This window comes from Panthera tigris, chromosome A1, assembly GCF_018350195.1.
Source record: "Panthera tigris isolate Pti1 chromosome A1, P.tigris_Pti1_mat1.1, whole genome shotgun sequence".
Lineage (NCBI taxonomy): Eukaryota > Metazoa > Chordata > Mammalia > Carnivora > Felidae > Panthera > Panthera tigris.
In genome coordinates, this window is record NC_056660.1 from 170,770,685 (window position 1) to 170,783,853 (window position 13,169).

A 13,169-nucleotide genomic window follows, 5' to 3' on the forward strand; every position below is an offset into this window, starting at 1 on the left:
AAAATTAATTCTGGGTATATCTGGGTGGCTCAGTCAGTTGAACATCTGACTCTTAATTTCAGCTCAGGTCATGATGTCCAGGTTCATGAGATTAAGCCCCATATCTGCCTCTGCACTGACAGCGTGGAACCTGTTTGGGATTCACTCTCCTTCTCTCTGCCCCTCCCCTGCTAGAGTGTGTGCTTTCTCTCTCTCTTTCTCTCTCTCTCCCCCCCCCAAAATATAAATAAATAAACACTTTAAAAAGTTAATCCTGACATTATATTAAATTTTTTGGAGAAGAGGAAAATTTCTCCAAGTAAATTTATAAAGCCATTACAGGCATATTCCACAAAACATTTCCCTGATGGATGTTTTCCCAGTAAATTCCCTCCTGTATTTAATTCTCCAACACCTACAACGTATATATTTCTCAAACTAACATGTCAACTGATATTTATGTAGGAAATGCTTTATTTAGCACCCCAAAACTCAATACATTTTTACCACCACCACCACCAACAACAACAAAGGTATAGGAAATGCCTTGAGTTACATTACAAACGTTGGTAAGATGTCCACACCATGTCAGCAAATCAAAAGCATACTGAATATCAAAGAAGGGGATCACAAATGCTACTGGTGATAAAAGAAGCATTAAAATATCATCCTTATTGTGAATCATTCTCTGTCACATTCCCACAGTGTCTCTCGTATTTCATATTGCCCTTTTCCCCATGGTTTTATAGAATAAGAACCAAAAATGTTGACAAAGCATTAAAGAACTTAATAGAGAAGGAAGAAAAAAAAGCAGAAAAGTAGTAACAATGAAAGAGAGGCTGTTACTGCTGACAAAGCAACTATTTATTAACAACTATATTGTTTAGTGATTCAGGAAGCAAAGTTATGAATATTTACATCCTAATGCTATACTTTGCTATTTAATGGAGGTTTGCTTGCCATGTTTTAGTTATATTTTAGGAAATTGATTTGGGTTAACAAGCCACCCATTATAATTTTACCATTTAAAATAAAAATAGGAGCACTAGGTGGCTCAGTCAGTTGAGCATGTGACTCATGATTTCACCTCAGGTCCTCATTTCAAGGTTCGTGAGTTCAAGCCCCACATCAGGCTCCATGCTGAGTGTGGAGCCTGCTTGGGATTCTCTCTCTCCCTCTTTCTCTAGCCCTCCCCAACTTGTGCACATGCTCATGTACTCTTTTTCTCTCTCAAAATAAACTTCAAAAAAAAATAATGAGAAAGAGATAAAGCTTTTGCAGATGATGTGATTTTTTAGAAGAAAACCCAAAGAAATATACAAATGACTTTAAATTATAAAAAGTATTCAAATTATTTAATATCTGTTGGATATTAATTTGGATCTATAGCACCCACCATAAACAAACATCAACCTCATACGGTTAGAATGAAATGTGCATAGTTCATCTGCAAAACTGTACTTATGCTCCTGATGAAAAAATTGGAGTGGGACAAGGAGGGGGATAAGAAAAACAGCTCACTTTTCACTCTCTGCCCCTTACAGGGAGTTTGTTTGGTTGGTTTGTTTTGCTGCCATAACATACTAACACAAATTTAGCAGCTTAAAACAACACAAATTTATTATCACACCTCTGTCGACAGAAATCTGGCATGAGCCTCACTGGCTAAAATCAAGGAATCAGCAGGGTCGTGCTCTTTTCTGGAGACTCCAGGAAGGAACCTGTTTCCATGCTCATTCAGGTTGTTGACAGAAGTCAGTTTCCTGCAGTTGTAGAAATGAAGTCCCTGGTCCTTGCTGTCACCTGAGGGCCATTACCAGCTTCTAGAGCTGAAACTGTATTCTTTGACTTCAAAGATCTTCCTCCAGTTTCAAAGCTAGCAATGGAAGGTTGAGTCCCTCTCCTGCCTTCTCTTCGGCCACATCTCTAATTCCTCTGCCTTCTTCTTTGATTTTTATCTCATCTCATGGTCCCTAACATTAATCACATATTCACAGGTTCAGGAGAGGAGGATGTGGAACATTTGGTGGACCATGATTCTGCCTACCCCACAAGGAAACCCAGCTTCTTCCATGTTTGCACTATCGTTACCTGTAGCTTGTGCATCCTTATAATAAAGCCTCAGCCCCAGCAAACAAGGGTGGTGGGAAAACTAGGTAGAAAACATCCTCTATATTTTTCTTGTGTCCTTGCTGCTGGCCTTGGCTTAATTATTGGATTTTCTTTATCAGGCTGTGTGAGGTTGAAGCAGACAGGAAGATGAAGAATTTAGAACTGATTTCCTGACAACACTAATCCGGTAATTGGAACAAATGCCTCCCCTCTTTCTACTCTTGAAACCATCCAGAGTTTGGGAAAGAGATATAAAGGGGACAATAGGAAAGAGGAAGGCAGGAGCAAAAATATCAAGCCATTAAAAGACAAACATAAGCATATTTGTCCTTTCCTTAAGAACTCAACCCAAGAAGATTCCATACCTGAGGTGGTGATAAATGAGAGGAAGAGCTAAGCTCCTAAGAGTCATTTGTTGGGTGTTATGATGTATTACGCAGTGCTAGATGATTCCACAAGCCTTTCTTAATTCTTTAAACTAACATGTGGTTCATGGGTATAGTTATTATCCTGTAAATGAGGAACCTTGGGGCTCCAAGAGGTGGTCATTTACTTGAGAGAACAAATGTCAGAGCTGGATGTAAACCTAGGTCCGGGGGCTGCTCCAGCTCAAGGGAAGCTCCTCTCTCCTTGACTTCCCCTAGCAAGAAGGCAAGCTTGAGATTTGTTATGAACACTACACTGTTCCCTTCAACGTCTTGAAATTATAGAGGTATCCTCCTTCCCCAACCTTTCCCTCCCCCAGATGTTAGTGACTTCCTAATGAAGGTCTCAGTTATTTCCTTTCTTGTGATCATTACACATTACTCCTTCTGTATGTCCCCATTGTCTGAGTTGATGTTACCATTCAGGCTAGTACTTATGTAATGACCACTGGGCTGTGAGCTTGAATTTTCTTTTTCTCCTTTTCTCTCCCTCTCTCTTTTTCAGAAGATTCAAAGAAACAAGGAAAGGTGCTGGCACGTGGTCTCTGGATAAGTCTCCGCTAGGACTTATAGGAGCAAGGAAACCCCCTTGCTATCACACCGCAGGTTTTACTGCAGTCTCTATCCCTTCAGTGAGTTATGGTTATCAAGCAAAAAGCCACTTAGCAACCTCTGCTTCACTTCTGTGGTAATAATTAATCAACTCTAGAATTTCAGCCTAAAATCCCAACTCCTACCGCAAGTACAAAGCCTTATATGATTTGGTCCTACCTGTCTCTTCCGCTGCGACTTATGCCACTCTGCACTCCTCAGGCACCTGCAGCCACACTGGCCAAGGCCTGCTTCTCAGCACTGGAAATGTGACTAGTCTCAACTGAAATGCGCTGCAAGTATAAAATATACACCAGACTTTTAAGCAAAATATATCACTAATATATATCACTCATCACTAATGATTTTATATTGATTACATATTGAGTTACAATGCAAACTAGTTTAATTTGTTCCTTTTTATTTTTTTATTTTATTTAATTAATTAATTAATTTATTTATTTGTGGCAATTTGAACATTTAAAATGAATTCGTGGTCCGCACTGTATTTCCATGGGACAGTGCTGCTCTACCACATTACCTTCTTTTGTTTCCCTACTTAACACACTGTCTGGACCTACAGTGTCCATGTTGTCTGTTTAGTACCTTTCTCGCCCAACCAGAACATAAGGCAGGAACACTGTCCTCATTCACACTTGATTCCCAGGCATTTAGGACAGAGCCTGAAGCTTCCTAAGTACGCTACAAATAGTCTTTGAAGGAAACGCCTTACTCTTCCTCAGCTGGAGACTAAAGAACTCGAGGTCTCAAGTCCTCTGAGTTACACCCGTGGCTCAGAGCAGACCACATGCTCCCGACCCTGGGAAAGAGAGAGGTGAATACACAACCGGACGGGAAAAAAGCCTTCCGGGAGGTAGCACCGGTCGCACGACGCACAAACAAGGCGGCGACCCCAAACCCCTTCGCCCTCTTTCCTCCTGGAGCCCCGCCCCACGGCCAATCATTGGGCACTTAGCCCTCGCGCCACATTGCGGCGTCTCGCGAGGGCGCAGCGGCCAGTGGTACAGCCCGTTCCCCCCGCGCTCCCCGGACAGTGGGTCCTTCCAGTCATAGAAAAGCATTGTGGGAGGAAACCCCCGGCCTTTTCTGCTTTTGCGCTCCGGGGTAGGGGAGGTGTTTCGCGCTTTCCGGGATGGCGGGGTTGGGGGGGCGCGGGGTATCTCGGTCTCCGAAGGGCCCAGGCGCTGAGCAGGGACGCGCGGCCACCCTGAGGGCGATGGGATATGCTTCGCCGCTGTGCCGGGCCCGAGGATCCCGTGCCGTGAGTCCGTGGAGGGAAGAGGCCCGGCCTGGTCTCCGCCACGTTGTCCGTGGACCTCAGAAGACTCCAACGCGGCCCCCAGGCTGCGTTCCCACTCCAGGAAGTGGAAGATGGACTTGAGTGCATTTGAGTTTATTGGACACGTACTTTGTGTCAGGGAGTTTTTAATAGAAACGGATTTCTCGTGAAAGAGAAAGGCCTCACCCTGTAACTGCATGTATGCCTACAGTATCCCATTTGAGATCAAGTCTACATAGGAGTAAAGTGCCGTTTAAGGTTTAGATCTCGATATTTGTTTCAAGATAGAGAACTTGGCGAGTGAGCGGCAACAGCTTCGCAGGTGAGTTTGCATTTAGTGCAAGGAGGAACCAGTAGCATCCCAGCTTTTGAAGGTTTTAACCACTTAAAACACTTTGTACTGCAGTTCTTGTTAACCTAGTCGGGTTTGAATTGTACAAGAAAATCTACAGCTGGTATTAATCACCTTTGAGCTCATCCACAGAACAGTACATTATGGGGTCAGCAACTTTGTGCCATAGATCGAGCAGTCCTTGGGTAGGTTTCTTGTAGCCTTTGTGTTGCCCGTTCACTTTTGGAAACTAGTGAATGTGGTGTCAAAAAAGGCGTAAACTAAACACTTTGCAGCCTTTTCCTGCCCTTGAATTTGGTATCTTTGGCGTAGGAGCTGCACAAGTAACAGTTTATGCTTTTACATTAGTTGACACATGTGATCTTGAGTCTTAAGCGTATAGTTTCTCTTAAGCAGTTTTTAACTACATTTTGTTCAGGTGAAAGACGGATGCTTGAAGCATATCCTGCTGCTAGCTGAATTCTGTCCTGGAGCACCAAGGGTGACCTAAGGTAGGATGATGGTGTTGTAGTGCTGTCTTAAAACAGTTATTTGTAATGCAAACTTCTAGTTTGGGGTGCTTTAATGGGTATTAAATTAGTACTGCAACGTGTAGTTATGAAGGTGAAGTTACCGGCAAATAGGAAAGCCTGTTCCCAGCTTAGTTTTGGAATTTTAAAATACGTGTTTCTTTGTGTAGTAACTAAATTTCCAACACTTACAAATCTCAGGTTTTATGTGGACGTTTAAAGCTGAGTCCAAAATGCAATTCAGAAGGATATACTGAGTTTTATTATGAAGCTTTTAATGTTTGATGCACGTGAATATATGTCAAATTCAGTGCTTTATTTTTTCTTTTAGGATGTCCTTGATGAATTCAAAACCATCACAGGAAATCTTGACAAGAGTTGCTTGGATCATTTAAAATTCCCAGGAGTCTGAGGGGTACTAAAATAACTGTTTTGGAACTGTCCATAAATCTACCTTTAAAATAGTGGGGCTATGAATAAATATTTCCTTGTGTTTCTTGGAGGTTTGTGTATTAAGTAATTAACTGCCAGCAAATAGCATTCTTTTGAAAGATCAAAGAGAAAGGGAGGGTTTCTATCCTCCCCACCCCTGAAACTTGAGAATGGTTTAATCTCAGCTAAGATTGATATTCACAGCTACCAATTATGGAGAACTAAGTGCTTGCTTTCAGTGCCTCGGCCTGGTGAACTAGAGTAGTTGGTTTTTAGGTCACAGGTGTGTTTTACGTTGTCACTGCATTTTTTTTTTTTTTTTTTTTTTTTTTTTTTACCCTCCACCTCAATTTTGTAGGAAAGAACAAATAGTCTTTGGGCATTGAAACATTTATTGAGTTTTTCAGTAATGTACTAGGAGGTGGGAACACAAGGGTGAGCAAAACACAGTCCCTCCCTTTGGAAGCTTAGAGTTGAATGGCAGAAATATCATCACAGATGTGAAACTGCCTTTGTGAGACAAGTCTCATTCATGAGTTGACCCAAGGAAACCTGAGAAAGCGGTTGAGATTAAGGGCAGTTATCATTTTTGCAAGGCAAAGTTGGGAATGGCATATGCAGAGGCCTTGGCCTAGGAAAGATACAGGTTTGTGACAGTTGTAGTTACTTTCCGTCTTAAGTGTCCTGATTTAGATAAGAGTTGAGTGCTTAATGAGGCTTGAAGGTGGCTATTAAGGGAGCCCATGGGTGTTACAAAATGAGCCTGAGCAGGTAAAACAACAGACCACATAGGGCTCTGTTTAATGCAAGAGGAAATGTTATAGTTGTCATGTGTAAAAAAGGAGATGCAGGTGGGCCAGTTGTTGAAGCAAGTGAGGACCACCTTGGACCAGGGTGGTAGTAAAATTTGGAGATCATTAAGCTATAGAGAGCAGAGCTAACAGGACTTGGTAATAGGGGAGGTGTTTAATGATTGCTATGTGTGTAGTTTTGCACATTCACATGGTAGTGGTCCTGAATCCAGGGAGCAGCATTTTAAACTGTTGAACTGGGGTTGCCTTTGAAAAATCTAAGTGCCCTGGCAGAAAGACTAAGCTATGGAAATAAACCTTAAGGCTATGGTCATAAATGAGATCCACCTGGGGTAGAGGAGGAGGACTAAGCTCTGGGAAACTAATTGATGAGGTAGAATAGCATCTTACTGAAGAGCAGTAAAAGATGGTCAGAACAGTGCAAACAATGAAATACTGCACTAAAAATATGGCAGGGCAGCCTAAAGTTACCTTTGGGATTTGGTGACAGGTGATTTTAGCGTAAGGTCTGTAGTGGAGGAGGATCTTAACAGTTTACAGTCGGGATTAGAAGAATTGACACCAGCTGCAGATAATCCTTTTTGAGAAACTTGGAATGGGAGAGGAAAATAGTAGCTGGAGAGGGATTTGTGGTTGGAAAAGTTGGTTGGCTTTTATTTTCCTTTTTTTAGATGGAAGAGTTAATAGTTTAAAACCAAATGGCAAGGATCTAGCTGACAGGAAGTGGACAGGGACAAGAAGGCTGAAGGAGAGTGGGTTCCAAAACACAGGTGCAGGGACAGGAGGAAAGGAAGGATTAGTGTTGATGACAGCTGGAAAGTTTGTGGGTAGGGAGATAATGTCCTGCAGGAGTATCTGTTTTCTCTGGAAAGTGGAGTGCAAAGTCATCCTCAGATGAACTCGTCTTTGGGGGTGGGAGTTAGATAGCCAGGCAGGATAGAGAGACCATTTGAGGTTGGGTTTCATGAATTTATAAACGGAGGTCAACTGAAATCTACACATAGCATTTTCTTTTTTTTTTTTTGAAAACACAAGGACACTAGAAATTAAAAGCAACACTTAAAAAGCTTTTTACATTTGTAAATAACCAGTGGGACTTAATGCCACAAAATACAGTATTACAAAGAACATTTATATGAATAAAAACTTCAGTCTGAAAGTGAGATCTCAGTCTTCATACATCTGTGCACAGGCTGAGATCACCTAGAGTTGGGAAGAACCTTTTTGTCCACTTGGTGTACCTAGCTAGGCAGCTGCACACTAGGATTCCAGACCTTTGATCAGAACCACCTGATCTTGGTTGTGGACACAAGATAACTGGAGTTTCCAGGAAGGAAAATAGGGCGTCAAGGCATGAGTCTTCTCAACCCTTCTTTGAGTTGCCAAATAAAAAGGCCCTTCAGCACAAATACACTGTTAAACATTTAGAAGATGCAACAGACTCCCATTTTTTTTCTGAAGAAACACTTTCTGCAGGTCCAAGATATTTGAATAATTCACAGTTTGAAAGTAAAGGTGGCACACACACACACCCTTCCCACCCCTATTCTCTGGCCCTTCACTGGATCAAGTCCATCTTGAGGCGTGAAGCTTGGACAGTTTTTACTGTTTTTGCTATGTGTTTTCCAGTCAGATTGCTTGTAGATGTCTGAGATTTTTCTTCAATCAGGCTATCTTTAGATCCATTTCTTCTCTAGAAGAAAATATACTCAAAAGATTAAGATTCAGAGAAGAAAATGGCCAAATCAACTTTATTAATACATCAGAAATTAAGGTTCATAGTATCAAAAGCTGTTCAACAAATACCCTGGTTATGACATGAAGATTGTAAAGTTAAGTCTGATTGTAACATGCATAATACACTAAATGCATGAAAATTAGTCCTAAATCACCCAGTTAAATATTTCTAGTCATTCCTAAACCAGACTCTCAGGTTGAATCAAGATAATTTTAGAGTGTGAGACCTCTGAAATGGAAGATGTCTGGATAATCTGAGAGGTAGGGGAAGGACAGTGTATGTGAAGAATGGAAAGCTAATACAGCAAGAGAAAAGGAGCTGGGAGGTCACCTAAAACAAGCACTACCTTGTAAGTTACTTTACAGTAAAACCGGTCTCTGCCTGCATATCTTAAGGAAATAAAGTGAGTCAGAGTCCATGATTCATCCCACCTTTACCAGCCTTCTGCATGAAAAAAGGAAGTGAGGTGTAGACAGGCCATACCACTACCAGAACTCTGGCACCATGACAGAACTTGGGAAATGCAACTTCCCTGCTTCCAGTGTCATTCAAGTCCTTTCTCCATGTGGCAACCACATCAGTGGTTTCCTTTTGGCACGTAGAATAAAGCCCTGCGAAATCTGTCCCCACCCTCCTCCATGCTCTGAGCACACTGGTCTTGGCTCAAACACCCCCAGGACCTTTACAGACTTCTCTCTTGCTCTTCCATCTGCACCTGGGTGGCTCCTACTCTGCAAGTTTCCAGCTTTATACATCAGTTCCTGAGATCACTGGTCACCCTATTTCTGTCATCGGTTTCTGAGTTAACTTTCTTGGACCACCCTATTTCTGTAAAGTCACCTGTTGATTTTTCTTTTTTTTTCTTTTTTTTTTTTTTTTAATATATGAAATTTATTGTCAAATTGACCTGTTGATTTTCTGAGCCCTTGGTTTCTTCATAATGCTTCCCTAATGATTTTGTTAACTTTTATGTGTTCTATGTCTAGGCCAGGAGTCTGAATGAACATTTTTCTCAGAAGGGCCTAATTGTAGACTACATCTGGTTGCTGTTGCATGTTGTGCCCCCCCCCACCCCTTAAACAACCCTTAAAAAATGTAAAAGCAATTTATTAGCTCCTAGGCCATACAGAAACAGGTAGGCTGGATTTAGCCCTTAGGCTGTAGTTTACTGACTACCCAGCCAGTGCCTGTCTAATGTGCTTATTAGATATTTGTTGAATTCAAAGAGATGTCACAGAGACCAGCTTTGAATCAGTACCACACTGATCCGTAGATGCATGTGAGCTGTCGTATGCAGAAAAGTGAGAACTATTTCAATGTGCAGAAGTTTCCTGCGATTCCTGAGTGATGGTGATCAGGGAGTCTAGGGTAGTTGGAACAGCGAAAGTACAATAACATTCTTTGTGCTGAATCCAACTTTAAATTTTAAGACAAAGTTCTGAAAAATAACTGCCTGTTTATCCTCACAATAACCCTGACAGGTTATTATTTACATTGCATAGAAGTTGAAGTTCAGAAGTTACACAGTTTGCTCAAAGTCACACAAGTGGTATGCAGAGACAAGGAGACACAAATGCAGGTCAATCTGAATGCAAACCCTAAACTCCTAATCTTGAATATAAATTTTTAAAATACTATTGACTTGAAACAATTGTTTGCACAACCTATTGGCTCTTCCAGATCTACCTAATCAAAAATGAGGAAGATGTTATTGGATGTAGTAACTAATCATCCAGTCCTCCATTCAGGACTGAGGCATTCACTCCCCCAGCTGCTGGGAGTGTTGGCTGATATACGGCTAAAAAACTGAGCCCTCCCCCAGGAACTACCCTCAGCTGAAGACAGCCCCCTCCTTAGGGCACCCTTCAACAAGTGACTTGTTACATGGTGAGTGCCTATGTGTAAAGGCCAAGTGGGAGAGATCCGATAGGCCCTCTCAGCTCTAGAGCTCCCTGTGGGATCAGCTGATGCTTTATTCGGAGAATACTACACCATTCAACATTTGGCTTTCTCTCTCATCCCAGCAAGTGTTGATCCTTATGCTTTCCAATAAAGTTCCTCCATGTAAACCTCCATCTCAGAATCTCTTACCAGGAAATCTAACATAAATCAGTACAGGCGTTTCTGACCCTGCTTAAGTCAATGACAAAAATGAATCTGGAGAAACAAAGGGCAGTGCATAACCTGTACCACTGGAGTCAGTTTTCTTAGATTGTCCATAAACTCCCTGGATTTACGTATAAAACTGTGCTTACATGCCTTTTTATGGGAGACAGTAGTTAGAATTGCGTTCCAAAGGGATGGAGGATCTAATGAACACCACATCACTACAAACAACGGGTGGACAATGACCCATTATAAACATCAACTTTGTTCTTAGAGTGATGGTTTAAGTAGACCTAAATCCACCCAATGATCTCACACAGCCTTTTTTTCTCTGATTTACCATAAGAGATGGTGTCAAACACCTTGCTGCAATATGTTTGTTAGAGTGCTCCCCTGATCTAATCCAGCGGAGTAAATTGATTTTATTAAGGCAGACAGATAACTTTACTCTGTCCTTGAATTCCCTTTTAACCACATTATTTAAAACATTTCCAGAACAAAAGTAATTTTCTTTGATGGAGAAGACAAATGAAATAGGACTTGAGTAATTCTGTCTGCCATCAATAATAGAACATGTGCCTGCTCTAAGTCTACCACTTTCTCGCTTCTCTGGCTCAAAAAATATCAAAGAACTTTTTTTTTTTTTTTTTAGTGAAGCTATTGTTTCTTTGCTCTGGTTTCAAATTATCTTACCATTTTCGTTATCCTTGGATTTGCTCCAAGGATCAGACTGTTTGAGACCTTGCACTAGCTCTAGCTCTCACTTCTAACTTAACTCTTCCCATGTTGTGCCTTGTCTTGATCATGTAACCCTCCTTCCACATTTTGTATACTTTCTTTTTAAATTATAGAGTCTCAGAATGAGGTTAGAGATTCATTGCCCTATTTCCCCAAAAGAACTTTCAGAAAAGTGCTTCTCAAAAATTTTCATCAATACCAATACCTTAAAACTTTATTATTAATACCGACCTGATGAACTGTGGAGCCACCAGAACCCTGAGCATCTGAAGAACGTGTCACAGGAAGTGGAGGTACAAGATCCGTTTTTGAACTGCAGAGGATTTGTTTTAGAATTAACAATTGAGATAGTACCTAGAATCACAACTTGAGGTGGAAGAGAACTACAGAATAGAAAACATGTTTGATGTACCTTTATACTCCTTAAGAGTACCTACCACAATACTTTACACGGAGAGATGTTTAATAAATGTTTTTGCATTAAGTTGGGCAGGTTTTGCATTAAGTTGAGCAAGGTTTTGACTTGCTCAAAATCATAGAAGAACCAAGAGTAAAACATAAGTATGGTTCCCATGTGCTCTAGTTACTGTGACATGTATAAATGGCCTTTCGATTTGTTTCCAAAGAAGCATTTGTGGCCATTTATTCTTTTTCTATAAACCTATGTAGCTATAAATAGCCATGCTCTACATTTTACAAACAAAAAATAAACAAAACCTGGCCTATAACTCTCTCGGCTGGACTAGCTTATGTCCCAACTTATTAATGTTTATCAAAATTTTGAGCCTTAATTCAGAGTTAAATGATTAACATTCCTATCCAGCAATACCAAGTACATGATACATAATTATTTCATTAACATATTCATTTAAAATATAGCACCTCTTGCGACTATATTGTGAGATACAGTCACTTTCCTCAAAAGAAAAACTGAATAACACAAAGAAATGACTACAACATACGATATTTGCTATAGTAAAAGAAAATGTCATCAGATCAAAAAGAAACATACACCATTTCTCAAATAAGGATGCATTATTCACAATAGAATAGTTAATGCATTTTTTTTTCTTGTAAAAGTTTCAGTGCATAGCTTGGGGGTACCATGATTCAGACTAAGTATGGTCTAGATCTGTGCTGTCCAATATGGTAGCCACTAGCCATACAGGGCTACTTAAATTTAATTAAGAATATTAAATTTTCAGTTTCTCGGTCATACTACCCATCTTTCAGATACTTAACAGTTACAGATACAGAACATTTCCATCATTGCAGAAAGTCCTACTGTACTGTGCTGTTCCAGAACTGGAGTCCTGCAAGTGATAATGTACTCAAGCTTGCCCACTTACTTCACCTCCGAGAGAACGGATCGCTCTCCATCTGAACACTGAGACCTGCGATACTGGCGGTAACTTCGCGGTGAATGGGAATGCCTGATGCGGATTGGGTCACCTTGAGTCCTGAATAAGCAACCAAAAACATGGAAATAAACCAGAAGTCAGAAGAGGATAATTTGGAATTTTTCCTTAATATGGAAACCACAAAGGAATGACTTCAAGAATTTAAAAAGAACATGATCCCTCTGAGCTTAGAAAGCCTAAGTGGCTTCACTTTCAGGAGCTAACAGAAAACTGCCCTCTTGACCATTTACATGACCATTTCATTTACATGAAAATGAAGCTCTATTATTTGTATGCACATGAGTGTGTAGTTTTTTAATGAAAAATTCTAATGAAACTATTCCCTACAGTTGAATTTTTTCCAGTAGTGTGAAAGAAAAAAATCTGTAATGCAGACAAATGGCATTCCTATGAGGAAAGGTTGGTCCTTATCCTAGCTAATTAGCCTGTCATTAAGAATTCAATCTTTGGCCAAGAGATGAGGGGGTGGTAGGAAGGGGAGTTGGGGAGAGTGTGTACAAACCTGCAGTTTGACCAGAGTGGGAAGAAAGCATGGGTTACAGACGGAAATAAAGCAAGGAAGTAACCCCCCACCCCCACACACCCTTTCTCTTTACCAATTACAGCAGGGCAGAAAACAGAGTAAATAGATCATCTTCTGCTGCATCCTACACT

The 13,169-nt window shown here is 40.8% G+C and overlaps 1 protein-coding gene, 2 long non-coding RNA genes and 1 other non-coding gene across 7 annotated transcripts in view; 2 read left to right on the top strand and 2 right to left on the bottom strand.

The window, feature by feature from the left end:
• Positions 1–4,020, bottom strand: part of LOC107179958 — a 61,585-nt gene extending 57,565 nt beyond the window's left edge. For all 3 annotated transcript variants that reach the window (XR_006208812.1, XR_006208808.1, XR_006208809.1), the window contains exons 1-2: positions 3,841–4,020; positions 3,288–3,400 (exon numbers count right to left, since the gene is read on the bottom strand). This is a non-coding gene — a long non-coding RNA (uncharacterized LOC107179958). The remainder of the gene's footprint in view (positions 1–3,287; positions 3,401–3,840) is intronic.
• Positions 4,021–4,231: 211 nt separating this feature from the next.
• LOC122231542 lies at positions 4,232–5,770 on the top strand. Its single transcript, XR_006208816.1, has 3 exons — positions 4,232–4,729; positions 5,178–5,250; positions 5,600–5,770. It is a non-coding gene; the product is annotated as an uncharacterized LOC122231542 (long non-coding RNA).
• LOC122232357 lies at positions 4,958–5,091 on the top strand. Its single transcript, XR_006209726.1, has one exon. It is a non-coding gene; the product is annotated as a small nucleolar RNA SNORA13 (small nucleolar RNA).
• Positions 5,771–6,047: 277 nt separating the features above from the next.
• Positions 6,048–13,169, bottom strand: part of EPB41L4A (erythrocyte membrane protein band 4.1 like 4A) — a 252,970-nt gene continuing 245,848 nt past the window's right edge. For both annotated transcript variants that reach the window (XM_042991272.1, XM_042991268.1), the window contains 3 exons: positions 12,444–12,554; positions 11,326–11,407; positions 6,048–8,205 (listed from right to left, as the gene is read on the bottom strand). In XM_042991272.1, the coding sequence (XP_042847206.1) occupies positions 8,071–8,205; positions 11,326–11,407; positions 12,444–12,554 (328 nt within the window). In that variant the 3' untranslated portion in view covers positions 6,048–8,070. The remainder of the gene's footprint in view (positions 8,206–11,325; positions 11,408–12,443; positions 12,555–13,169) is intronic.